Source organism: Mesoplodon bidens (assembly GCF_964165515.1).
Source record: "Mesoplodon bidens genome assembly, chromosome: 3".
In the NCBI taxonomy this organism is placed as follows: Eukaryota; Metazoa; Chordata; class Mammalia; order Artiodactyla; family Ziphiidae; genus Mesoplodon; species Mesoplodon bidens.
The window spans coordinates 92651211-92676490 of NC_138178.1; the positions used below are offsets into that span (position 1 = coordinate 92651211).

The window sequence follows — 25280 nt, forward strand, 5'->3', positions numbered from 1 at the left end:
GAGCTGACTTCCAAGCTGTGCGTGCATGAGTGTGATCCTAAACAACATACAAAAACATTGAGGACTGAATTATGGGATAGACCACCCCCAAGCCCCAAACTGGACACTGCGTGGAATGATTATGGAACACATTCAGTATGACTACAAAGGCTTTGCAAACTGAACTGAAATTGGAAATGCAGCCTGCAGAAGGATGGTCAGAACTTGAAGTGTGAACCCAACTGGGTCAATTACTGGCTAAAACAAAAACACCAGCATTCTTGGTGGGACTTAAATAAGACTCAGATTCTCATAAGATAATATTCAAAACGTCCAGAATACAACCTTGAATTACTCAGCTTAAAAAGAACCAGTGAAATCTGAACTCACATGGGAAAAGACAGAAAACAGATGCCAGTGCCAGGACCACAGATGTTAAAATTATCTCAAGAAGACTTTTAAAATCAGCCATTATGACCATATTCCAGGAATGAGTGGGAAGATAGAAAGTCTCAGCAAAGAAATAGAAAATATAAAGAAGAACTAAATGGAAATTTTAGAACAGAGAAATACAATAATGGAAGTGAAAACTCACTGGATGGGCTCGGTAGCAGAGAGGATATAACAGATGAATAAGTCAGTGAACTTAAAAATAAATAAAAATCCAATTTGAAGAATAGAGAAAAAAAAGTTAAAAATAAATAAATAAGCAGCTTCAGAAACCTTGAGACTATCATAAGACCTAACATTTGTGTCATCAGAGACCCAGAATGTGAAGAGAACAGTTGTGGTGTGGCAAAAATATTTGAAGAAATAATGGCATACTGATTGGAAAGGAAGAAATAAAACTGTCTCTATTTGCAGATGGCATGATTGTATATGTAGAAAATCCCAAGGAATCCACAAAAAAATTCCTACAATAAATGAGTTTAGCAAGTGGTTCAAGGTCAGCCCACAAAAAGCAATCATATTTCTGTATACTAGCAATAAACAATTGAAAACTGAATTTTAAAAAATCCATTTATAGTAGCTCTCCCAAAATGAAAGAATTAGGTATAAATGTAGCAAAATATGTATGAGATCTCTATGCTGAAAACTGTAAAACCCTGATTTAAAAAAATAAGAAAATTTAAATAAATGGAGAGATGTATTCATGAATTGGAAGATTCACTATAGTTAAGATGTTGATTCTCCTCAAGTTGATTTATAGATTTAAAGCAATAACAACAAAAATCCCAGCAGCACTGTTTGTAGTTATAGAGAAACCAGTTTTAGAATTTGTATAGAAAGGCAAAGGGCCTAAAATAACCAAAACAATTTTGAAAAAGTAAAATATTGGGGGAGGCTGGGAGGGAGGGAGACGCAAGAGGGAAGAGATATGAGAACATATGTATATGTATAACTGATTCAGTTTGTTATAAAGCAGAAACTAACACACCATTGTAAAGCAATTATACTCCAATAAAGATGTTAAAAATAAATAAATAAATAAATAAAAATAAAAAAAAGAAAAATGTTGGAAAAATCAAACTACATGATTTTAAAACTTAGTACAAAGCTACCACAATCAAGACTGTGATATTGGCAAAGGGATAGACATATAGATCAATTAAATAGAATAGATTCTAGAAATAGACTCACAGAAATATGGCCAAAGTTGCAAAGTGGAAAAAGAATAGCACTTTTGATAAGTGGTGTTGGAACAATTGGACATCCAAATACAAAAATAGTGAACCTTGACCTAAACCACACACATCATACAAAAATAAACTTAAAATGTACTGCACATCATCTTCCCAGACCAGGGCTTGAACTTGTGTCCCCTGCATTGGCAGGCAGATTCTTAACCACTGTGCCACCAGGGAAGCCCTTTCATTTCTTCTTGTACTTATAACTTTTACTTTATATTTTGATTCAGTACTATTTGATGCATATTGATCTCTGAAAGTTATATTTTCATTTGAAATTGTCTCTGATAATAATACAATATTTGTCCTGATTATTGCTTCTGAACTGGAATTTTGAACTGGAATTTGACATTGTCTTAACAACCTCAGAACCACCATGAGGATTAAATGAGATGTTACATGTCCTGAGCACTAAACAAATGTCAGCTATTATATCTCAAAAATAAATAAATAAAATGTACCACATTTAAATGTGAAATATAAAGCTATACAGCTTTTAGAAGCAAACATAGAACATCTTTGTGAGCTGGTGTAAGTAAGAAGTCCTTTCACATGATACCAAAATCATGATTGATAAAAGAAGAAACTGATGAATTGGACTGAATCAAATTAAAAGCTTTGCTTGTGAAAGACACTGTTAAGAGAATGAAAAGACAGATTATAGACTGGGAGAAAATATTTGCAAATCACATACCTGTACCTGCAAAGGACTTATATTCAGAATATGTAAAAACTCTGAAAACTCAACAGTAAGAAAACAATCTAATTAAAAATCTTTAATGGGCTTTGGCAGAGAGGATATAGAGTGGAAAATCAGCTCAGCAAAAGGTGTTTAACTTAACTAGCCATTAAGGGAATGCAAATTAAAGTCACGGTGAATTTCTGCTGCACATCTATTAAAATAGTATAAAACTTTTGACAATACCAAGTGCTGACAAGGACATAGAGCAACTGGAACCCTCATACCTTGCTGGAGGGGATGCAAATTGATACAGCTCCTCTGGAAAACAATTGAACATATACTTACCATATGTTCAATATGGATTCACTCTGTGACCCAGCAGTCCCACTCCCATAGGCATTTAACCTAAAGAAATGAAAATTTACATTCATGTAGAAACATATACATAAGTATTTATATCAGCTTTATTCTTAATTACCAAAAATATGTCCTTCAAAGAGTGAATGGCTAAATCAACTGTTATGTATCCATACAATGGAATACTATTCTGTAATAAAAAAGAATGAATTACTGATAAACACAACAATTCTTAATTTCTTCTTCTTAGGGAAATCACTTCAGGAACCTCCTAGTCTGTTCCAGTTAGGCCTGGTTATTTTCTACATTCACAGCTATTGTCCTTGGATCACCCTGCAGTTTCTTCCTGGGGACTCCCCTTGCTTCTCTTTTATATTGTATGCCTTGTTGAATCCCTTTCTCTTTTTCGTTTATTCTCATTTTAGTGAAGCACCCCTCTACTAACTTCCTGAGTAAAGGGTGCATGGGAGATATATTTTTGAGACCTCTCTTGCATGTCTACCCTGATGTTAAAAAACACTAGCTGGATATAGAATTCTGGATTGAAAATAATTTTACTTCAGAAATTTGTCTTCAGACTCACTGTAGTGGTTGAGAAAGGTAATTCCCATTGTGATTCTTGTTACTTTGGCAACTTGTTTTTTTCTTTTTCTCCAGTGTTGTGCCATTTGTGTATTTTCATTTAGTAAGCCAGGCTGTGTCCTTTATTGAAACTTGCAATCTGAAAGTTTTTCTTGGGAAATTTTCTTGAATTATTTTGTTGGTGGTTTCCACCTGTTTATTTTATCTATCTTCTCTTTTGGAACACCTACCTGTTATGCAGATATTGGGCCTCTTGTAGTGGTCTCCTAATTCTTTATCTTTTCTCTCTTTTTTTAAACATATATTTGTTTATACATTTTTGTAATAGTTTAGTACATCTTAAAAATAGATAGGGTGAGGAAATCATGTTCTTTTTTTTTCATTCTAATCATAAAAGCCTGCTAGTTTTAAATTGGCCATTGTGATAGGGTAGTCTTGTTTAAATGATGAAATTCCCTGTGATGGTTATCTAGACTGAAGAGTTTGGAAACTTTCTTCTGCCTTTAGTTCCTGGTGAGCTACTTGGAACCTAAAGGATTGTTAGATGGGCATTCTTATGAATGCTGATAGGAGCCTTTATTCCTTAGACTCCTTGGCTGAATTATTTTTCCTAGGGACTTGGCTTAGAAGACACCCTTCCTTCTTTTGGTATCACTGTCAAGTTAACTCAGTCAAGCTCCAAGCTCTATGATGTATTCTAATCTAATCTCTTGCTTTCTCTGTAATGCTTATTCTTCATTTTTATAGGCTATAATTTGATCTTGTACTGCCTATATTGGTCTTGTAATACATTTATTGCTTCTAACAAGATTGTAAATTCTTTGAGGAAGGGACCTAGCCTTATACTTTTCTATCTCCTGTTGGTGTGGATATTTCATGAGTTATTATTAGGGTAGATATGGTTTGTTTGTTTTTGGTGAGGAGTGGGTAAATATGAGGAGTAAATGATAGATGGATAAGGAAGCTAATTTTGTTGTATCTTTAGTAGTCTAATTGTCCAGCTTTGCAGAATCCCCTTATTTGCTAATTTGTAATTGACCTGGAATTTGTTCTTTGAATTCCAGAACATCCCCATTTAGTGGGTTAGGGATACTTTTAGTTCAGGTTTTCACTTTATTACTAAATGGCTTCTTTTATTTAAAAAGAAAAATAACTGATGCCCATTTTGATTGATTTACTTTCCTCTAGCAGCAAGTTATGTAAAATTACTTGCCTTTTGCATGACATTTTACTCTTATTAATATTTAACACTGGGATGTCGACCACCAAACCACTACCTGCCATAGTTTTAAGCTCTTGAATTGAAAGCAAGAGTAGTAGATGATCATCTGAAATTGTAAGAACAAAAAGATTCTTTAGGTTATGTGCGTTTAGTTAAGCATATAGCATACCTCTTCCTTTAAGAAAAAAAAAAAGCCTTAGATGAATAGAAATCCTTTCTTATATCACAGTTAAAATCTGTGTTTAACTAGCAAGGTCCTACTTTGCCTATAATATCTTAAGATATTATCTGTCTGTCTAAATTAAGTCTACTTCTTACTGTCTTTTTTGGGTGGAGATATCACTGATTATTTTTCTTTTGCACGGAGCTTGCTGATAGTCCACAAGCATTCTCTGTAGGGTTAGAGTAGTCAAGAGCTAGAAGATTTAAGAAAAAGCCTTAGTGGTGACATTTTGAGTGGTTGATAAAGATCTGGTTTGTATGTTCAGGATTCCTTTTGTCTTTTAGCAGATTTCTAAGAGTAGACATATAAGCAGAAAGTTAAAATTGGTTTGTTGATATATTTCCATCCTGTGTTTTCTTGTGGTCAACAACCTATGATTCCTAGTGATCAGTGCTGCCTTGCTGACTTCTCTTCTTTCTCTAGTTCCATCTGTGCACCAGACTCTGCTGCTCTTATTTGTCTCTAGGGAACTCTTGTTTTAATTGTCTTGTTTATTTTTTCCCCTTCAGTGCCTGGCTAGGTGACTAACTTGCTAAATATCTGAAAATCTAATCCTGAGTATTAATTTGTTAATATTACCTCCTACAGGGATATTTAGATTTTAAGAGCTGTATTTGATTTGAGGAGGCAAGGTTGAGGGAAATAAATGTGAGCAAAAAATAAGGTAGAACATTTGTGAGGGACAATAAAAAAGAAACAGACTTCAGAGTGTATAATTCTTGTTAAACTGAAGGAAATGAGGTTTGATAAGTAATGTAGAATGAACCTTGAATTCCAGGCTCACCATTTTAATCTTATTTCTTCAGGCATTATTGTTTATGGTCTCTTGAGCAGGCAAATGATAAAAACAGTTTTTTGGGGGAGATATCCTATGAATAGTGTGTGGGCAGTGACATTATGGGACATGTTTGGCCTGGTCCACTGAAGTACAGTCAGATTTGACAGAATGGATGGTGCCAAAGAGAGGTACATGCTAGGTGAGCCTGGTCGGTAGAGCCAAGATTTGAACTTATATCTGTCAACTTCCAAAATTAGTGCTCATAATCACTAAACTTTAATGATAGTAATAGGGAGCATATATTGAGCATTTATTATGTACCAGGCAGTATATTAAGGATTAGACATACTTTAGCTGATTTCACTTGTGCAGTAACTCTTTGAGGTAAGTGCTATCTTACTCTTCATGTGGCTTTTAGAGGTTAAGTAACAAACTAGCAAGTGAAAAAGCTGATATTTAACTCAAGCAGTCCTGAGCACATGCACTTTTCCTACACACCAAGCTGAAAGGTTCAGAGGTGGGATATGCTTTAGTTATATTTTGATGGTTTCCTTTGCTGTGCAGAAACTTTTTGATTTAGTGTAATCCGACTTGTTTATTTTTGCATTTGTCATCTTTGCCCTTGTTGTCAAGTCCAAAAAAATCATTGCCAAGGCTGATGTCAAGGAACTTACCCCTTGTCTTTTCTTCCATGAGTTTTATGGTTTCAGGTCTTATAGTCAAGTCTTTAATCCATTTTGATGGATTGTTGATTGTTGATGTTTGATAGTTGATTTTTGTATATGGTATAAGATAGGGTCTACTTTTCATTCTTTTGTATGTGGCTGTCCATTCGATGCTCTTTTTTCCTGTGATTATCTTTTCCATATTGTGAACTTTATCTTCATGTTGGTTTCTTTCACAGTTGAGAGACGATTGCCCATAGCAACTGGAAGGGGGCTATATTCTTTCTCTTTAAGTGTAACATCGCTTCTCATAATTATATGAAGGTATTGAGTTTTGCTCTGATTAGAACATCCCTGAAACAATTATACTTGTTAGAGTAATATCATGCATTGATTATCTTAAGTCTTGAATATCTAGTTTTCTTTCCATCATCAAAGTGATCTCAATTTCTAGATTATTCTGATTGGCTTAGAGCAATTAATGCCCAGCCTTGCCTGAGAGTGAATCAGACTCATTGAGACAGTGGATATACAATTGAGGAAGATCGTTCCCCAAGGGAAATTTGGGTGCTGTTAGTATGGAGGAATGAACACTGAATAGTTAATCAAGAAAATGATTTATAAATATATTATCTCATTTAATTTTTTTCAATAGCTCTGCTGAGGAAACTGAGACTTGCTCAAGGTCCCATAATTACTAAGTGGCAGAGCTGAAATCTAACTCAAAGCCAACTTTTTTTCCTTACAGCAGTATTGTGTCTCCTTCAAAGAAAAATAATAGGTTGTCCTGCATCATATATGGCATTAATGACCCTACCTTCTAAGATTCTAAAGTGATTTTCTACAGATTCCTTATTTAAAACTTAATCATCACAAGGTACCAAAAGTTATGGGGTACAGCTTAAGCAGTACTTAGAAGGAAGTTTATAGCAGTAGACACCTACATTATGAGGCCAGAAAGATCTTCAGTAAATAACCTAAGCTACCACCTTATGACACTAGAAAAAGAAGGGCAAATTAAACCTAAAGCAAGCAGAAGGAAGGAAATAATAAAGATTACAGTGGAAATTAATAAAAGAAAACAGAAAAAAATGGGGAAAAATTCACAAAACAAAAAATTAGTTCTTTAAAAAAATGAACAAAATTGGCAGACCTTTAGCTAGACAGACCAAGAAAAAAAAGACAAATTACTAAAATCAGGAATGGAAGAGGGGACATTTCTGCTGACCTTACAGAAATATAAAATGGATTATGATAAGGGAATGCTATGGACTACATGACAAAAAATTAAATAATTTACATGAAATGGACAAATTCCTAGAAAGACCTAAACTGTTGAAACTGACTCATGAAGAAATAGAACATCTGAATAGATTTCCTTCTCAATCTCCTTCACTATTTCCTTTTTCCTTCCCTGACGCGTTGGTGTTCTGGCGTTGACCTGGTTCTCTCAAACTATCCATCTTCTTTGGGCAGTCAGCTGCGTTGACAATACACAGATCTATTACTTTATATAGTTGACCTCTGTTAAACTCTACCCCTAAATTTCTAACACAACTTGCATGTCTTATAGATAAATCGGTACAAAATCCCCAAACCAGAAATCATTATCCTCTCTCATACTTTTGTCTTGGTTTATATTAATGCAGTTTACCTTGTCCACTTAGCTTAAGCTAAAAGTCTTCCTTCACTTTCTTCTCTTCCATAATCTGTCTATTCTGTCTCTTAAAGCTTAACTTGAAAGCTTAATTCTCACTCCCAGTGCTTTAATTTGAACCTTCCTTATCTTTTACCTCCTCTGTTGTTTTAACCTCCTAATTGATCTCCCTGCCTTAATCTCTTACATAAATCAGCATCTAATGGTGAACAGCATTACCTTTCCAAAACACAGGCCAAATCATGTAGCTCTCATGCTTGAAAACCTTTGAACTACCTCCTCCCATCTCCAACTGTCACCCGTTATCTAATAATGAGTCAAATCTGAATTCCTTTATGTGGCATATAAGACTTCAGTGTACTTTTCTTGTCTCAGCATGCCCCCCACCTGAGCCTACGTTTTAACTATTATCCAGCCCTCTAGCCTTGTTAACTCTATTATCTTTCATATATGCTTGGATCCTTCACACTTTATGTCCTCTTAGAATACTCTTCTCATATATTTAAAATTTAGTGATTTAACTCTCATGAAAAGCCTCATAAACAAAATTTTCACATCTTCTGTGTGTCCACAGCAATTTGTCTATAATGTAGAGCTCATCATACTGTATTACAATTTTTTGTTTATGTATCTGGGCTGTGAATTCCTTGAGGGTATGGGTCTTAATTTATCTTGTATTCCTAGTGCCTACTTTAGTTTTTGGCACTTAGTAGGTCTTCTTGTCTGTGTTTTCTCATAGTCTTTTTTTTTTTTTTGGTACGCGGGCCTCTCACTGTTGTGGCCTCTCCCATTGTGAAGCACAGGCTCCGGATGCTCAGGCTCAGCAGCCATGGCTCACGGGCCCAGCCACTCCGTGGCAAGTAGGATCTTCCTGGACCAGGGCACGAACCTGTGTCCCCTGCATCGGCAGGCAGACTCTCAACCATTGCGCCACCAGGGAAGCCCCTGTCATAGTCTTTATTTATCTTTTAGTTTTAATATTTATTTGCAAGGTGTTACTTGACTTTAAAATCTGTTTCAATTGTTTCTGGCGTAATGGATAAGAACAAAGGCTCTAAAATCAAACTGCTCCATCATTTTCCAGCTGTGGGGTCTTGAACAAAGTACTTAACCTCACTAAGCCGCCATTTTCACATTGGAAAAATAGGGAAAATAATAATACTTATGCTATTAACTTGTGAGGATTAAATACATATAAAGCATTAATATAATGGCTAGCATAGTATGCTTCCTATTATGCATGCTTTATTAGTTATTGTTATTTCTATTAATTTGTTCATTCACAAATATCAGTCAGGTGTTTCACTCTTTGCCAGGTACTGTGGGGTAGCTAACAGAACAGACAGACATGGTCCCTGTACTCATGGAGTGATACCTCAGTTTGTACTAGTTATTATAAAAGTTATTTTAAGAATTGCTCTAAGTGGTGGTGAAGAGTTACTGTTTCAGTTAAATTGTAGTTTCTCTGTATTTCCAAAAATTTGTACATATTTACTGAAATAACTTTGTTAAGTAGTTTCATTAATTGCATATATCTAAAATATAAGATCAGTAGTGTATTATGTTATAATGTATGAGATAAGAACTCATTAAGCTCTTACCTAAAGCAGTAAAGATGTACCAGGGAATCCTAGAAAATTTGCTACTGACTTTGTGTTTTGGTTACCCAATAAAGGGTCTAGTTTATTTGATTTTTATCGTTTTAGAAGTAGGTTGGTTTTGGGCTTCCCTAGTGGTGCAGTGGTTGAGAGTCCGCCTGCCGATGCAGGGGACACGGATTTGTGTCCCGGTCCGGGAATATCCCACATGCCGCGGAGTGTCTGGGACCGTGAGCCATGGCCGCTGAGCCTGCGTGTCCGGAGCCTGTGCTCCGCAACGGGAGAGGCCACAACAGTGAGAGGCCCGCGTACCGCAAAAAAAAAAAAAAAAAATAGGGTGGTTTTAGTATCAAGAGATAAATAGTATTCTGACGTGACTTATCATAAAGATATTTTTAAAAGGGCATTCCTGGAGGAGTTAAATTTCGTATGGCCTTTTGTTATTAGATGATTTAAATGTCTTTGTAATAGAGATGCTGCGTTTAAATGTTACATGATAGGAAGGTGGAATCTTGAGGAATGGATAATAAGAAAATACTTTAAAATGATTTTTTAATTGTTTCTATGAAGCTGAGGAAAAGAGTAAGTTACCAATTGGTGGTCATTTTAATCCTTTCATTCTTACTACAATTTATTAGATGACTTAGTTTTGCAAACATATGTAAAATATATATAAAGTGATATACATACATTGTACACATTGTGAATTATTGTTCCCATTGCACCTGTTCTTGCTAGTTATGGCCCTTTTCAACAAAAGCACAGAGAATGAGAGAACAATGTGATAACCTAGATGCAAAAGAGAAGTGTGGAATTATTAACTAAATTAAATCTGGATTGTATTTATATTTTAAATCAGTCAGTGGACTAATTCCTTATGATTGTTGGGATGTATTTCTTAACAGTCTATCAAAATTTGTCATTCTAGCTCTTGGTCCGTGACTTCCTCTCTTTTTTGGCAAGCTTATTCAAAGATTGCCCTCATTGTCTCATGTTCCATTTACTCTTTAACCCATTATAGACTAGATTCTGCCCTTTCCACTCACCAGTGACTTCCTAATTTTTTATATTAATGAGCACTTCTCAGCCTTTCTATAGTATTTGTCACTGGCCACTTCCCCCTTAAAATGCTCTTCTCCTTTGGATTCTGTGATCTATATCCTTTTTTTTTTTTTTTTTTTTTTTTAGTTTCTGCTTTATAACAAAGTGAATCAGTCATACATATACATCTGTTCCCACATCCCTTCCCTCATGCATCTCCCTCCCTCCCACCCTCCCCATCCCACCCCTCCAGGCGGTCACAAAGCACTGAGCTGATCTCCCTGTGCTCTGCGGCTGCTTCCCACTATCTATCTACCTTATGTTTGGTACTGTATATATGTCCATGCCTCTCTTTCGCTTTGTCACAGCTTACCCTTCCCCCTCCCCATATCCTCAAGTCCATTCTCAAGTAGGTCTGTGTCTTTATTCCCGTTTTACCCCTAGGTTCTTCATGACATTTTTTTTAATTCCATATATATGTGTTAGCATACGGTATTTGTCTTTCTCTTTCTGACTTACTTCACTCTGTATGACAGACTCTAGGTCTATCCACCTCATTACAAATAGCTCAGTTTCGTTTCTTTTTATGGCTGAGTAATATTCCATTGTATATATGTGCCACATCTTCTTTACCCATTCATCCGATGATGGACACTTAGGTTGTTTCCAGCTCTGGGCTATTGTGAATAGAGCTGTAATGAACATTTTGGTACATGTCTTTTTTTGAATTATGGTTTTCTCAGGGTATATGCCTAGTAGTGGGATTGCTGGGTCATATGGTAGTTCTATTTTTAGTTTTTTAAGGAACCTCCATACTGTTCTCCATAGTGGCTGTACCAATTCACATTCCCACCAGCAGTGCAAGAGTGTTCCCTTTTCTCCACACCCTCACCAGCATTTATTGTTTCTAGATTTCTTGATGATGGCCATTCTGACTGGTGTGAGATATCCATTTCTTATAGTTTGCTCTCAGGCTGTTACTCTGTTTCCTTCATGGACCCGTTTATTTCTGCTCATGCTTTAAATGGTTCATTTTCTTTTCTTTTCTTTTTTTTTTATTAGTTTCTGCTTTATAACAAAGTGAATCAGTCATACATATACATCTGTTCCCACATCCCTTCCCTCTTGAGTCTCCCTCCCTCCCACCCTCCGTATCCCACCCCTCCAGGCGGTCACAAAGCACCTAGCTGATCTCCCTGTGCTATGCGGCTGCTTCCCACTATCTATCTACCTTACGTTTGGTACTGTATATATGTCCATGCCTCTCTTTCGCTTTGTCACAGCTTACCCTTCCCCCTCCCCATATCCTCACGTCCATTCTCAAGTAGGTCTGTGTGTCTTTATTCCTGTTTTACCCCTAGGTTCTTCATGACATTTTTTTAAAAATTCCATATATATGTGTTAGCATACGGTATTTGTCTTTCTCTTTCTGACTTACTTCACTCTGTATGACAGACTCTAGGTCTGTCCACCTCATTACAAATAGCTCAGTTTCGTTTCTTTTTATGGCTGTAAATGGTTCATTTTCTAGTATTCTGTTTTTCGGTTTCTTTTCTTCTCATTATTTATTCTTTCAACTTGGAAATCATCCATTTATGTTTGTAGTTCCATCTGCCTTCCATGAACCAATCCTTCCCCAGTGTATTTCTGGAGTTCAGCTTTTTGTCTCAGCACCAGGCTTGAAATTACAATTGTCTACTGAATTCAACTGGTTGTCCTCAAACTCAACATTCTGATATCCCTTAAAATCTATGCAACCTACTATATTCTCTTATTTTTTTTTTTTTTTTTTTTTTTTTTTTTTTTTTGCTGTACGCGGGCCTCTCACTGCTGTGGCCTCTCCCGTTGCGGAGCACAGGCTCCGGACACACAGGCTCCGCGGCCATGGCTCGCGGGCCCAGCCGCTGCGCGGCATGTGGGATCTTCCGGGATAGGGGCACGAACCCGTGTCCCCTGCATCGGCAGGCGGACTCTCAACCACTGCGCCACCAGGGAAGCCCATATTCTCTTATTTTGGTACAACTTTTACTTGCGCCAATTTCTAGTCAAAAACTATATCTTTAGTATCTCTCAGATTTATCCTATTTTTTAATCTATCTATAATACATAAGATTCAAAAAAAAGGTTCAAACCCATATTCTCTCTCTTGAGATATTGTAACTATCAGCAGAGTGACCATTCTGCATCCATATTTGACCCCTCTGTAGTCGATCTTCCTCATTGCTACCATAGTGATGTTCTAAAATGGAATGTTTTAAGTGTTTACCTTTTAGATGCTTCTCACTACACCGCAGTAGTTTCCAAATACCTGGATGTTTCAAAATCATCCATGGCCTGTCTGCGTTTGGGTCATTTAGAGAACTTTTGAAAGCTCATATCCTGTATCTTCCGCCACAGATCCTGAATCAGTATAAAGTTTAGGAGTTTTCAAAAAGTTTCCCAGATGATTTTGATAAGCAGCCAGGGTTGGAAAATATTGACTTATACATATGGTTCAGATTCCTTATCGTGGAGTCCAAGACCCTTCTGGATTTGGTGCCTGCCTGTTTCTCCAGCATCATCTCATTCTGTTCTCCCTCCCTTCATTCACTGTTCTCCAGCCTGATTCCCTCTTCTGGCCCTGGAATCCACCAGTCCTGATCCTCTTTTAGCACCTTTGTTTGCTTTTGCTGAATCAGGGGCAGGACCCTAGCCTCTGTCTGCTCCATCTCTGCTTCCCTCTGCATTCTAGCCACTAGCAGCTCCTTGGATTTCACATGTGGAACTCAGGTTGAAAACCACTGAGCAAATCCAAATCAATAAGGCCCAGAAAGATGAAGGGACTCACTGAGTCTATAATGGTGAATGGCAGACCATATCTAAAATTCAGGGTTTATATTCCTAACATAGTTCTTATTTATTGCTCTTCTGTGCTTTCAGATGTATCATGTCTGGGCAAGTTGATCTGAAATGACCTCTTAATTCTTTCCTTCCTAAATAAATTATCATTCATTTGTTCCCTCATTTACTTGTTTATTTATTCATTTAGTAAACATTTATTTGACTACACAAAGAGCAGTGTAGGATATGGAGGGAGATGGGTAGAAAATTTGAATAATGCTAATCTCCTGTCCTTAAGGTTCTTAAGATAGATCCTTTACATTCGATCATAAAATACTATACAGAAAAACAAATTATTAATTTTTAAGAAGAGAAACTGTAGTACAACCTTTTCTACTATCTTCTTTCTTTCTTTCTTTTATCCAGGGAAAGACCATGTTTGTAGATTTATTGGCTGTGGGAGGAATGATCGATTCAACTATGTGGTCATGCAGTTGCAGGTAGGTTACTTTGAAAATGTATCTTAAAATTGTCCAGTTTTGATCAAAATACCTAATTATAGTAGATATGAATAAAATTAACAACATTCTTGGTATCATCTCAGAATGTTTTATACTATGCAGATGGAACTTTAAACAGACCTGATAACATATTTTTCCAAAGATGGAAGGGTTGTCTCTGTCAACTATTTAGTTGATGCATATCTTCATTGATTGTCATCACTGCAAAGTTTTTGATCCCCACGTGGATTGCTGGATATAATATGAGTTTTGTCCTGTCCCTGTCCCTTCCTTCTCCACCTTTCACTACCTTAAGGGCTCTAGTTTTCCATTTTCACAAGTATCAACCTTGACTGCTTGAAAATTTAAGAATAAGATGAGATAGGGGAGAAATGCCATTCCTCTTTCTCTTTATCATTAACATAGCTCTGTTCCCCTATCCTTTAGATGGAAAGTGGAGTTGGGTTGGGTAGCAGATGCAAGAAATTCAGAAAGGGAGCATTGAAGTAATGACTACAGCAAGGAGAAGAGGGAAATCATCCCATTCTCTCTGACACTGCCTCTGCCCCTGAATGAACACACACACACACACACACACAGAGCTCTGAACCTGTCGTCACCATCAGTGTGTAAAAGCCATAGTTCAGGGACTTCCCTGGTGGTGCAGTGGTTAAGAATCCGCCTGCCAATGCAGGGGACACGGGTTCGATCCCTGGCCCGGGAAGATCCCACATGCCACAGAGCAACTAAGCCCGTGCACCACAACTACTGAGCCTGCATGCTGCAACTACTGAAGCCTGTGCACCATAGAGCCCATGCTCCACAACAAGAGAAGCCACCACAATGAGAAAGCCCGCGCACCGCAATGAAGAATAGTCTGCGCTCGCTCCAACTTGAGAAAGCCCACTTGCAGCCACAAAGACCCAACACAGCCAAAATAAATAATAAAAAATAAAATAAAATAAAGGCCATGGTTCACTTTGCTGCCTAGTTTAGGATCCTCAGGGTTTCCCTTCATCTTTAGCAAAGTTTGTTTTAAGCATTTGGTTCTTTTATTTTTATTTTTTCAACTTAGGTACATAGTAGTGATTTCAGAGACATAGATCCTGGCCTAAATTCTTCCTCTTCTTTTTTTGTTTCCCTCAGCTATCCTTCAGCATTTGATTTAGATCTATAGATATTAATCTCCCTGCAGACTGTAGCCTTAAAGTCTTTGAATCATGTGATTCACTACTCTTGAGCCAGCATAGTTTTGTTTCTTTTTTTTTTTTTTTTTTTTTTTTTTTTTTTGCGGTATGCGGGCCTCTCACTGCTGTGGCCTCTCCCTTTGCAGAGCACAGGCTCCGGACGCGCAGGCTCAGCTTCCATGGCTCACGGGCCCAGCCGCTCCGCAGCATGTGGGATCTTCCCGGACCGGGACGCGAACCCATCTCCCCTGCATCAGCAGGTGGACTCTCAACCACTGCGCCACCAGGGAAAGCCCAGTTTTGTTTCTTGAAGTAGCTATCCCTGTATCTTTTTAGGTCATTAGTATGGACCATTCTGTCTTTCACTTTGACCAATAATAATATAACTTTTTGTATGCTATTTTATAGTTTTCTTCTGGATTTATTATGCATCTTATTTGATCCTTATCATATCCTCTGAAGAGGATAGGACAGGTTTTATCCCCATTTTGCAAATGAAGAGACTTAAGCTCAAACAGTTTTGTGGTTTGCCTGAGACTGACAAACTTGATGGGTGTTAGGACTTGATGGAAGCCTGAGGCCAGTATTCTTGGCACAATAAAACTATTTTTGTCTTTAGGCTACTACTGACTGGAGAACATGGACAGTCTTTTTTAGTCTGCAGTCTCTCTCTCAGTCCTAGCATATACTCAGTTTTATTTTATTTGCACTTAACCTTAATCTCACTTTCTGGAAATGGGAAGGCTCCTGGTCTGGGAGAACTAAGGAGGCTGGTGTATATCAGATAACGATGGCTTTTGTGACCTTTGGCAAGCGCCTATGGACCCATCCAAGAACCTTTCAATTTGACTTGCATGCTGTATTTTTTCCTGTCATGAGAAAATTAACCCACCATTAACCTCCCATCCCTACAGTTATGGTTGACTCGATTTGAGGCAAGACTAAAGCTGTTATAACTGTTCGAGGGTTCTTTCTCTTATTTGACATACTGAAGATGACTGCGGGGGTTTCCCACATATATTTTAATAAAATTTATATGCTCAGACCCAGCTTCTCACTGACATATCTAATTTTTTCTAAAAACCCTCATTGTTCCTAAGTTAACTTCAGTCTTTTCCTCCTGGCAATTCAATTATATAACATCTGCTGTTAAAAATGTTAAGGAATAATCCTGTTTCTCTTGTAGAAGTTCTGGCTATTTACCATTAAAATGGGTCTGAAATCTAATAGAGTTCAAGCAGTCACACATGTTTATTTTCTCATTTCTACTAGGAAGACCTTGGCCAGGTCTCATTTGATATCCTGTCACTACTGAGGCTTTACATGATCATCCTTAGTATAGCCAAAGGGTGATATTTTGTGATAAGCATATCACCTAGGAAGGGGCAAAAAATGTTTTGAATCCTGTAACCAGTACAGATGTAGATCTAGATTGCCTAACATCAGGACTACTATATATATATATATATATATATTTTTTTTTTTTTTTTTTTTTTTTTTTTGCGGTACGCGGGCCTCTCACTGTTGTGGCCTCTCCCGTTGTGGAGCACAGGCTCCGGACGCGCAGCCTCAGCAGCCATGGCTCACGGTCCCAGACACTCCGCGGCATGTGGGATATTCCCGGACCGGGGCACGAACCTGTGTCCCCTGCATTGGCAGGCGGACTATCAACCACTGTGCCACCAGGGAAGCCCCAGGACTGCTATATATTTTTAAACTTTTTATTATTGTGGAAAAAATTAAACATAAACAAAAGTAGAGCGAATAGTATAATGAATATCCATGTACTCACCACCCAGCTTCAGTAATCTTCAATATATGGCCAATCTTATCTGAGGTGTAGTCTCCCTTTCCTCTCCTTCCCCAGATGATTTCAAAGAAAATCCAAGGCATATTTTATCTGTAAGTATATCAATATATATTTCTAAGAGTCAAGGATTCTTTTTTTCCCACTGTTAACCATAATGCACAATAGTATCTTAATAACATCAATTATCAAGTCAATCTTTAGATTTTCTTGATTGTTTCTCTCCCTTATTTATTTATTTTTTTTATATTTGTTTTACTTGAATCTGGTTCCAGACAAGGTTCACACATTGTATTTTGTGCATACATATCTCTTAAGCCTGTTTTAATCTTTAGTTTCCCTCTCATTTTTTTTTCTTACAGTTTTCTTTTTGTTGTTTGTATTGTCATTGATAAAAACAGAGTCATTTGTCATGCAGAAGTTTCCACATTCTGGATTTTGCTGATTGTCTCCATGTGGTGATATTTAACATGTTCTTCTGTCCCCTGTATTTTCTATAAACTTGTGATTAGATCAGATTCCAGTTTTGTTTTATTTGGCTAGAATACTTCAGAGGTGGGTTGTGTGCTTCCTATTTATATCATGTCAGTAGGCAGTGTCTGGTTGTCTCTCTTTTAGTTAAAATTGAACAGTGAGGTTTCGGGGCCATCAGCCTCTCCATCCATTTTAAAGTTCCCAGTGATTTTTCTCTTAGGTTTTATCAACCCATTAGTAACCACTGCCTAGATTCATTACTTCAGTAGGGTTGCAAATATACTGTTCTAATTTTATAATTTCTTCTTTATTAGCTGGAATTCTTTAAAAAGCACTCCACCAACTATTAGGTTATCCTAAGGTACATTTCACACAGAAGGGAAGGACTAATGTTTGATTCTTTTACTTAAAAGTTTTCAGAATAATGAGTTGGTTCCTCAATAGGAAACTTTGATAGTATCCTTACTTTCTGATTCCTCTTAATGAGAAATGGTATTTAGAGATGACAATATAGATGCTGTGGGTGCCTGCTGCAATTGGGTTGGTCATTGTTTTAAATTCTTTTCAAGTGGATAGGTTCAGGATTTTTTTTTTAAAGAAAAAATATATCATAGTTCATACTGATATTTCCAGTTCAAATTTGTGGCGACAGAATTGCTGGCATGTAACTTCTTTGATTTTATATTTTCATCTCTTTGCCTAATATATGTAGATGAAATGTTATGGTTAGAATTTACATGAGAATAATCCAGTATATGTGTGTACAAAGGGAGATGTTGTGTGTTGCATAGTGGGAGAGAAGGAGTGGATAACAGATGAAACAAGATTGGCCATTAATTGATAATTGTTAATTCTGGGTGATGGATAGGTATATGAGAGTTCATTCTTTTTTTAGTGGTTGCATAACAGTCAGTAAGATGACTGAAACCATAATTTATTTAACCATTTCATTTATTGATGTATGTATAGATTGTTTTCAATTTTTATCTATAACAAATAATAATCACCTGTAATATATACCCTGAAGTATAACTTGGTGGATCAACCTGCATGTATGTACCATGTTAATAATTCTTTTCCCCATACCCTTGCCAGCTTTGTTTTTATCTTCTCAGATTTTGTTAATTGATACCTTAGATTTATGTTTTAAAAGATTTAAAATTTAAAAAGCATTACTAATATCATAAATACACTTTAATTGATTTCCTTTCAAAAACTTTTATGATGGCAGAATTTGTTTACAAATAAAGTTCCAGTATTACCTTAGGTATATATTTGGCAGTCAAAATACTGATTTTTGAAGAAAAAAATTATTGAAATGCTAATTAAAGTTATTAGGTACTCTCATGGGATTATAAAACTCATTGCCCTAGATTATCAGTCATTTTACGTTTGCTGAGGATGTAGAGAACAATAAAATAAATTCCACTAACATTAAAAAATAATTAAAAAGTTAACTACCAATTAATGCTGTGGGAAAACCACATTTTTAAAGAGGATATGAAGTATTAAAGTCTCCTGACTTCTGTAATTTTTCAATTCTCGTATTACTTGATTACTATTTAATATTTTATTTTACATGGTATTTAAGTCACTTAAGAATTTATTACTTTTTCAGAAGTGAATTAACTGTCTTTAGTTGAGGTAATGGTATTAGTGGTATTAATCCCAAACATACACTATAAAATTTTGGGTATAGAGAGATTCGGATGTTTCAGTCCCCTTGTGATATAGGAGCCAGTTTCCATTCTTTGGGAGGTGGAACTGCAGCATCCTAGCCTGCTCTTCTTGTCAGATTGCTTGTTTGTACCTATGCAATAAGGAATCTTCTGGGTAGAGCAGCACTGTGCAGTGGAAAAAGAACACTTTCCAGTCAAACAGACTAAGATTTGAAGAACAGTTTTACCTTAACAGGTCAGAATTATTTAAAGTCTCTGAGCCTCAGTTTTCTCATCTGTAAAACAGGAATAACAACTTCTATTTAGGGTGCTAAGGACTAAATACAGTCATGAATGTAATACATCTGGCACAGGCTAGATAAATTCATTGCTTTTATCTACTGCTATAAGTAATTGAGTGTTTGTTTCATATCATTTTTATTTATAATAACAGTAATTAGCATTTATTGAGTACCTAGTGTGTGCCAGACAGTATTCTAAACACTACATGGATCTTGTTTAATCCTTACAAAACAGTGTAAGGTAGGTATTATGGACCCCATTTTATAAGGAAACTGTGACACAGAAAAGTTAAGTAGTTTGTATAGGAATATGTTAGGCAATAATGAGGAATTACTGCCCTGTGTATATATCTTTTTTAAGTAATCAAGACTATGTTTTGTTATAACATCAGTGACAAAGGAAACATGATGACTCAGAAACATATTATAGACGTAGAATAGACAAAGACAAATACTGTATGATATCACTTATATGTGGAATCTAAAAAATACAATAAACTAGTGAATAAAACAAAAAAGAAGCAGACTCACAGATATAGAGAACAAACTAGTGGTTACCAGTGGGGAGAGGGGAGAGGGGGTAGGGGCAGTATAGGGATAGGAGATTTTTAAAAAGAGTTATTATGGCATTATATGAAATCATGTGTGTGAAACTTTAGAAAATTGTGAAGTTCTATAGAATTTAAAGAATCCTTCATTCAGAAAAAAAAGTTAAAAAGAAACATAATATGTTAAAAAAAAACTTTGGTTATTCTTAAATATCTCCGAAATGTTCATGGGTTATCTTAAGAGAATCTCTTCTCTTGAGTGAGAGGCTCATGATTCGGGTAAAATCCTTGCTATTTCAGTCAAAACATTTTTTAATGGTAAATGAGCAATTCTCTACTCTTCTCTTATACATTTAGTACAGTACTTGAAAGTATTTATTTGGTTTCCACAGGGTCGGAATCTGGCGGATCTACGCCGTAGTCAGTCTCGGGGCACATTCACCATTAGCACTACTCTTCGGTTGGGTAGACAGATTCTGGAGTCTATTGAGAGCATCCATTCTGTGGGATTCTTGCACCGAGACATCAAACCGGTAGGGGGCCTTTTCCTCCAGATCACAGAATGAGTTTGCTTGGTAATCTTATGATGGGACACAGTAAATTACAAATGTAGCTTTCTATATTAAATACAAGGTAGTATTTTAATTTCTGTGGCAAAGATGTAAACTTAAAGTTCATGTAACTTGCCTTTTAATTTAAAAAAAATGATAATTACAAACTATAACTTATAATAAAGAGCTTTTCTCATACAATGAAAATGTTGCTCAGCAGCCAAATTAAAAATTATTAATGCTTCACTATTATTATTGTATGTTACCATTGTCAATTACTTAGCCTTACACCTAAATTAGTAGTTATTCTTTGGATTTCTTTTTCCTGATATTGGTTAAAAATATATACATATGTTGCTTTTAGATGTTGGCATTATGTTCTTTGAACTATTTCTCAAGTGACAAATTATACTTATAAGAAACCATCAACTATGAAAGAGCTTGCTTTTTCTTCTGAGTGCTACAGTGCCAATATATAGTATTTTTTTCTATTCTGTTTTTTCTTAGAAATTGTCATTTCTGTAACTGTGAAATATGTCTTTATTTTCTCTTTCTTGGTTTTTGTATTACAAGGGGAAATGACCCATTTCTGATATGCTGTATTTACTATAAATTTATCATATGTTGGTTGTTGCAGTTGAAAATTATTTCCATCTGTTGCTACATGATTTCTAAAATTAAACAGTTTACATGAAAATGCCAACTAAAATTAACATAGTTGAGTCAGACTTAATGTAACGTAGATTTCTCCTGCTTTTATTTTTATGTCAAGTTAAACGTCATTATTTGAGAACCATGGTGATTGAAGAGTTTCCATTTTGATTAGAAAGCTCCCTAAGTAGAACAGTATTTTAAAATAAAACAGTATTTTAAAATAAAAGCTAACAATTCTGTAACAATTTGACTTTTGACTTTTTTTAAAAAAAAATAAATTCCCTTATATACCTATCTTTGCAAGTTTGTGGTCATTTAATGTTACATTTATTTTTATTAGGGGAAGAATGCAGAGTGTATTTTCCTTAAGTCTGTTTTGAAATGTGTCCTTGAATTGTATTTTAATTTTTACATGTAGTGAAATTCAGGTTCATGATGCTTATAGGAAATTCATTTCAATTTCTGAACTATGTATTCTATTTTGCTCACTCCTAGTTCCTCCCATTTTAAAAAGTAAGTAGTGACTTAGACTAGAATTTCAAGGAACTTAGAGTACTGATTCCAGTTAAGCCAGTGTTGTGTTTTATGTAAATTTATAGTCACATAAATTTTTTGTTGCTCAAAGTTCACCTGATCCTAGGCATTAGTAGAATCCACAGCAAAATTATGTATTAATATCCAGTAAACATCATTGACTAGAATAGTATATTTGGGACATGTGTGTTATATAGAGTTTAAATAGAAGAATTAAAATAGAGGAAGGATAAGGTATAAAGACTAAGTATAAAAATAATATGTATATTTTCCTTCTTTATTCTTCTAGTCAAACTTTGCCATGGGTCGCTTTCCTAGTACATGTAGGAAATGTTACATGCTTGATTTTGGCTTGGCTCGACAATTTACCAATTCCTGTGGTGACGTCAGACCAGTAAGATTTTTCATATTATTATTAAATATTTGAGAATTAACTTATTATTTATAGTGTCACACTTTTTAAAGAAATGCTAATTGTGTATCAGAATGGATGTCATCCAAGAAGTATCATATAGATTTTATGATTACTTTATAGAAGGTGTTAATTAATTTTATTATTGAGAGTTGTGGCTTTTAAAAACATGTACATTAGATGCAGATTTAGAGTGGTTTTATAAGAACACACATTACCGCTTTAGCATCAAGGGTCTTTTTTGCAGTCTGGGTCTCTTTGTACATCCTATACTTCTATTTCAGTTACCGTATTTTTCATACCCAGAATTTCTATTTGGTTCTTTTAAAAAATTTCTCTTTAGTGATATTCTCTATTTGATATGGCATTGTAATTATACTTTCCTTACTTCTTTAAGTAAGGAAAGCTTTCCTTTATTTCTTTGAACATATTTATAATGCCTACTTTGAAATCTTCTCCTGTTATATCCAACAGGAGAAGAATGTAGTCATTCTTATAGTCAGTTTCTGTTGTCTACTTTTTTTTTTTACATGTATGGGTCACATTTTCCTGTTTCTTTGCATGTCTTATATTTTTTTGTTGTTGGAAATTGGACATTTTTGATAATATAATTCTGGGTACTGGTCCTCCCTTCCAGGGCTTGTTAGTGTTATTTGCTTATTTATATGATTAGCGACTGACTAGATTATTTTATCCTTCCCCCCCATCCCAGCACATAGGGTTAAGTCTCTCTATTTTAAAAAAATAAATTTATTTATTTATTTATTTAATTTTTGGCTGTGTTGGGTCTTCATTTCTGTGCGAGGGCTTTCTCTAGTTGTGGCGAGTGGGGGCCACTCTTCATCGCGGTGCACTGGCCTCTCACTATCGCGGCCTCTCCTGTTGCGGAGCACAGGCTCCAGACGTGCAGGCTCAGTAGCTGTGGCTCACGGGCCCAGTTTCTCGGCGGCACATGGGATCCTCCCAGACCAGGGCTCGAACCCGCGTCCCCTGCATTGGCAGGCAGACTCTCAACTACTGCGCCACCAGGGAAGCCCTGTTAAGTCTCTCTGTTGCCCCTCAGGGAGGTGCAGCTTTGGGTCTGCCCGTCGTCACCCTGGAATGACAGTGGTGCTGGTAGGGCTCTCCTCCACACTTTTTCTGACCACATCCAGTTATTAAACCTGCTGATTGCTGGCTGATTGCTCTGTTGCTTACAACAGTGCCCCAAGACGTACATTCCTTGACAGACTAATCCAATCAAATTGTGGCTCCTAAAATGGAATAGTTTTGGGTTTTTTTGGCTGCTGCTGCAGGCTTGCAGGGTTAGTTCCCTGACCAGGGATTGAACCTGGGCCCTCAGCAGTGAGACCACAGAGTCCTAACCACTGGACTGACAGGGAATTCCCTTCTGAGGTTATAGTTTGATGTTTCTTCTGACCCCAGAAGGGCTCCCCCACCTGTCTTGTTCCCCTGGTTCTCACCTGGCCAGCCTGTGGTCTAGGCTGTATCCTCATATCCACAAATCCTCCCAGTTCTCTTTATTATAACCTCCACTATTAATGAGAGGGTCTTAAGTTTAATTAACTTCACTGTTGCAAGTGAAATAAGTTCCTTTGGGAAGAGATTGGGAGATAAACTTTTTTATGGCGTTTTTCTGTCCGCAGACAAAATCTCTGACCGAGGGCTCTGGAGTTGGGGGTGAGGACTATGGCAGACTTCTCTCTGAGTGACATCCTGTCTTAGGAGCAGGGCCCTCTGGTTGAGATCGAGACAGTAGCCTGAGGTCTCTTGGCTTGACTCTCCTGGCGTGGAACCACTGCTTCATGAGCCAGGAGAAGGGCTTTTGGGGCCCCAGTATTTTCAGCACACCATGCCCAAGGTAGAGCCTTCATTCCATGAGTGGAAGCTGGGTGCAAGAAAGGGGCTTCCACCTCTGTACCACGCTTGCCCATGACAGCCTCCTCAGCAACAGGCAGCTGGGAGAAGATGAGAAATGCTGAAGTCCTGCTCCTACACGAAGAAAGCCCTCTGGCTTGGAACTGGGGAAGGAGGGAGCCCTGTGTTCTTGGCTGCAGCATCCTGGAGTGGAGCCACCCCTGCTGATCTGGAAGAGAGGAAGGAGGGGGAGCGGTTTTGGTTCAAATACCATAGACTCTAGCTTTTCTTACTGACTTTTCATGAAGTAGCTGTTTCATCATTTGTTGTTTGCTTGAAGGACCATTTCCAGAGGCTACGGTTATTTTTTTAAATTATTTTTACCGGTTTTACTGGGGAACAGGTCATTAGAGCTCCTCATATTGTCATACTGGCAGTTGATCTCCCCCTACAGTTCTTTAATGTCTACCTTTTTTTAAAATTTATTTTTTAATTGAAGTATAGTTGATACAATGTTGTGTTATAATGTCTACTTTTATACTTTTTGTTTCAACTTGGTACTATGATTTTCATTTCTAGCAGATTAGTTGCACAGAAGTTGAAACACTGGTTTTGAATGAGCTAACTATATAATAATAGACTTGTATACAATAAATGTAAATTATATTTAAAATATAGGCACATGAAAATTTAAGCACCTAGAAATTATAAGAGAATCTTTTTGGTTCCAGTGAAGGTCTTGCATTAATAGATAGCAAGGCAGGTAATGAATTTGGGTCCAATGCAGCTTATTAGACTTGAATATATTTCTGGAGTCTCATTTCTTTTCCAAGTATCTTTTTTTTTAGTTTTTAGAATATTATGAGGTTATTATTTATTCACTTATAAGACACTTATTAAGTGAGCACAGATTATGTGTGAGGCATGGATCTAGGTGCTGGGACTGCAGCGGTGAACAACAAACCAAAATGAGGTTCTTATGGAGGTTATATTTTAGTGGTGAAGACAGATAATATACAAATAAATACATAATTTTAGACTGTGATAAATTCTACAAAAAAAACCCAGCAGAAAGCAGGGTATTGACATAGAGAGCGATGGGCAGTGAGGCTAGGAGACTATTTTAGAGGTATTAGTTAGAAAAGACTTCTTTAAGGAAGTATTGAGTTGAGAGTTGAATGAAGTATGAGAGCAGGCTGTGTGATTTTCTGGAAAGAGAGTGCTCCAGGCAAAGGGAACAGCAAGTGCAGAGACTCTGAGGCAGAGTAAGTTTGGTATATTCAAGGAAAAGGAGGGAGGCCACTGTGGCTGTAGCATGGCATAGCATAGTGTGGTGGGTAAGTGGAGAGAGACGAGGTTTAGGAGGTTGGTAGACCCCAGAATGTGAATGATTTTGCCAAGAGATGGATTTTATTCTAAGTGTGATAGGAAGCAGGGTTGTTGCATAATATGTTACATGCTCTGTCAATAAGCTAACTATAGAGTTATATACAGAAGTAGGTTA

The 25280-nt window shown here is 36.6% G+C and overlaps 1 protein-coding gene across 5 annotated transcripts in view; it reads left to right on the top strand.

Moving 5' to 3' along the window:
* Positions 1–25280, top strand: part of TTBK2 (tau tubulin kinase 2) — a 155277-nt gene that overhangs the window by 69578 nt on the left and 60419 nt on the right. For all 5 annotated transcript variants that reach the window (XM_081230184.1, XM_081230183.1, XM_081230186.1 and 2 more), the window contains 3 exons: positions 13719–13792; positions 20161–20301; positions 21797–21901. In XM_081230184.1, coding sequence (XP_081086310.1) covers positions 13719–13792; positions 20161–20301; positions 21797–21901 — 320 coding nt within the window. The remainder of the gene's footprint in view (positions 1–13718; positions 13793–20160; positions 20302–21796; positions 21902–25280) is intronic.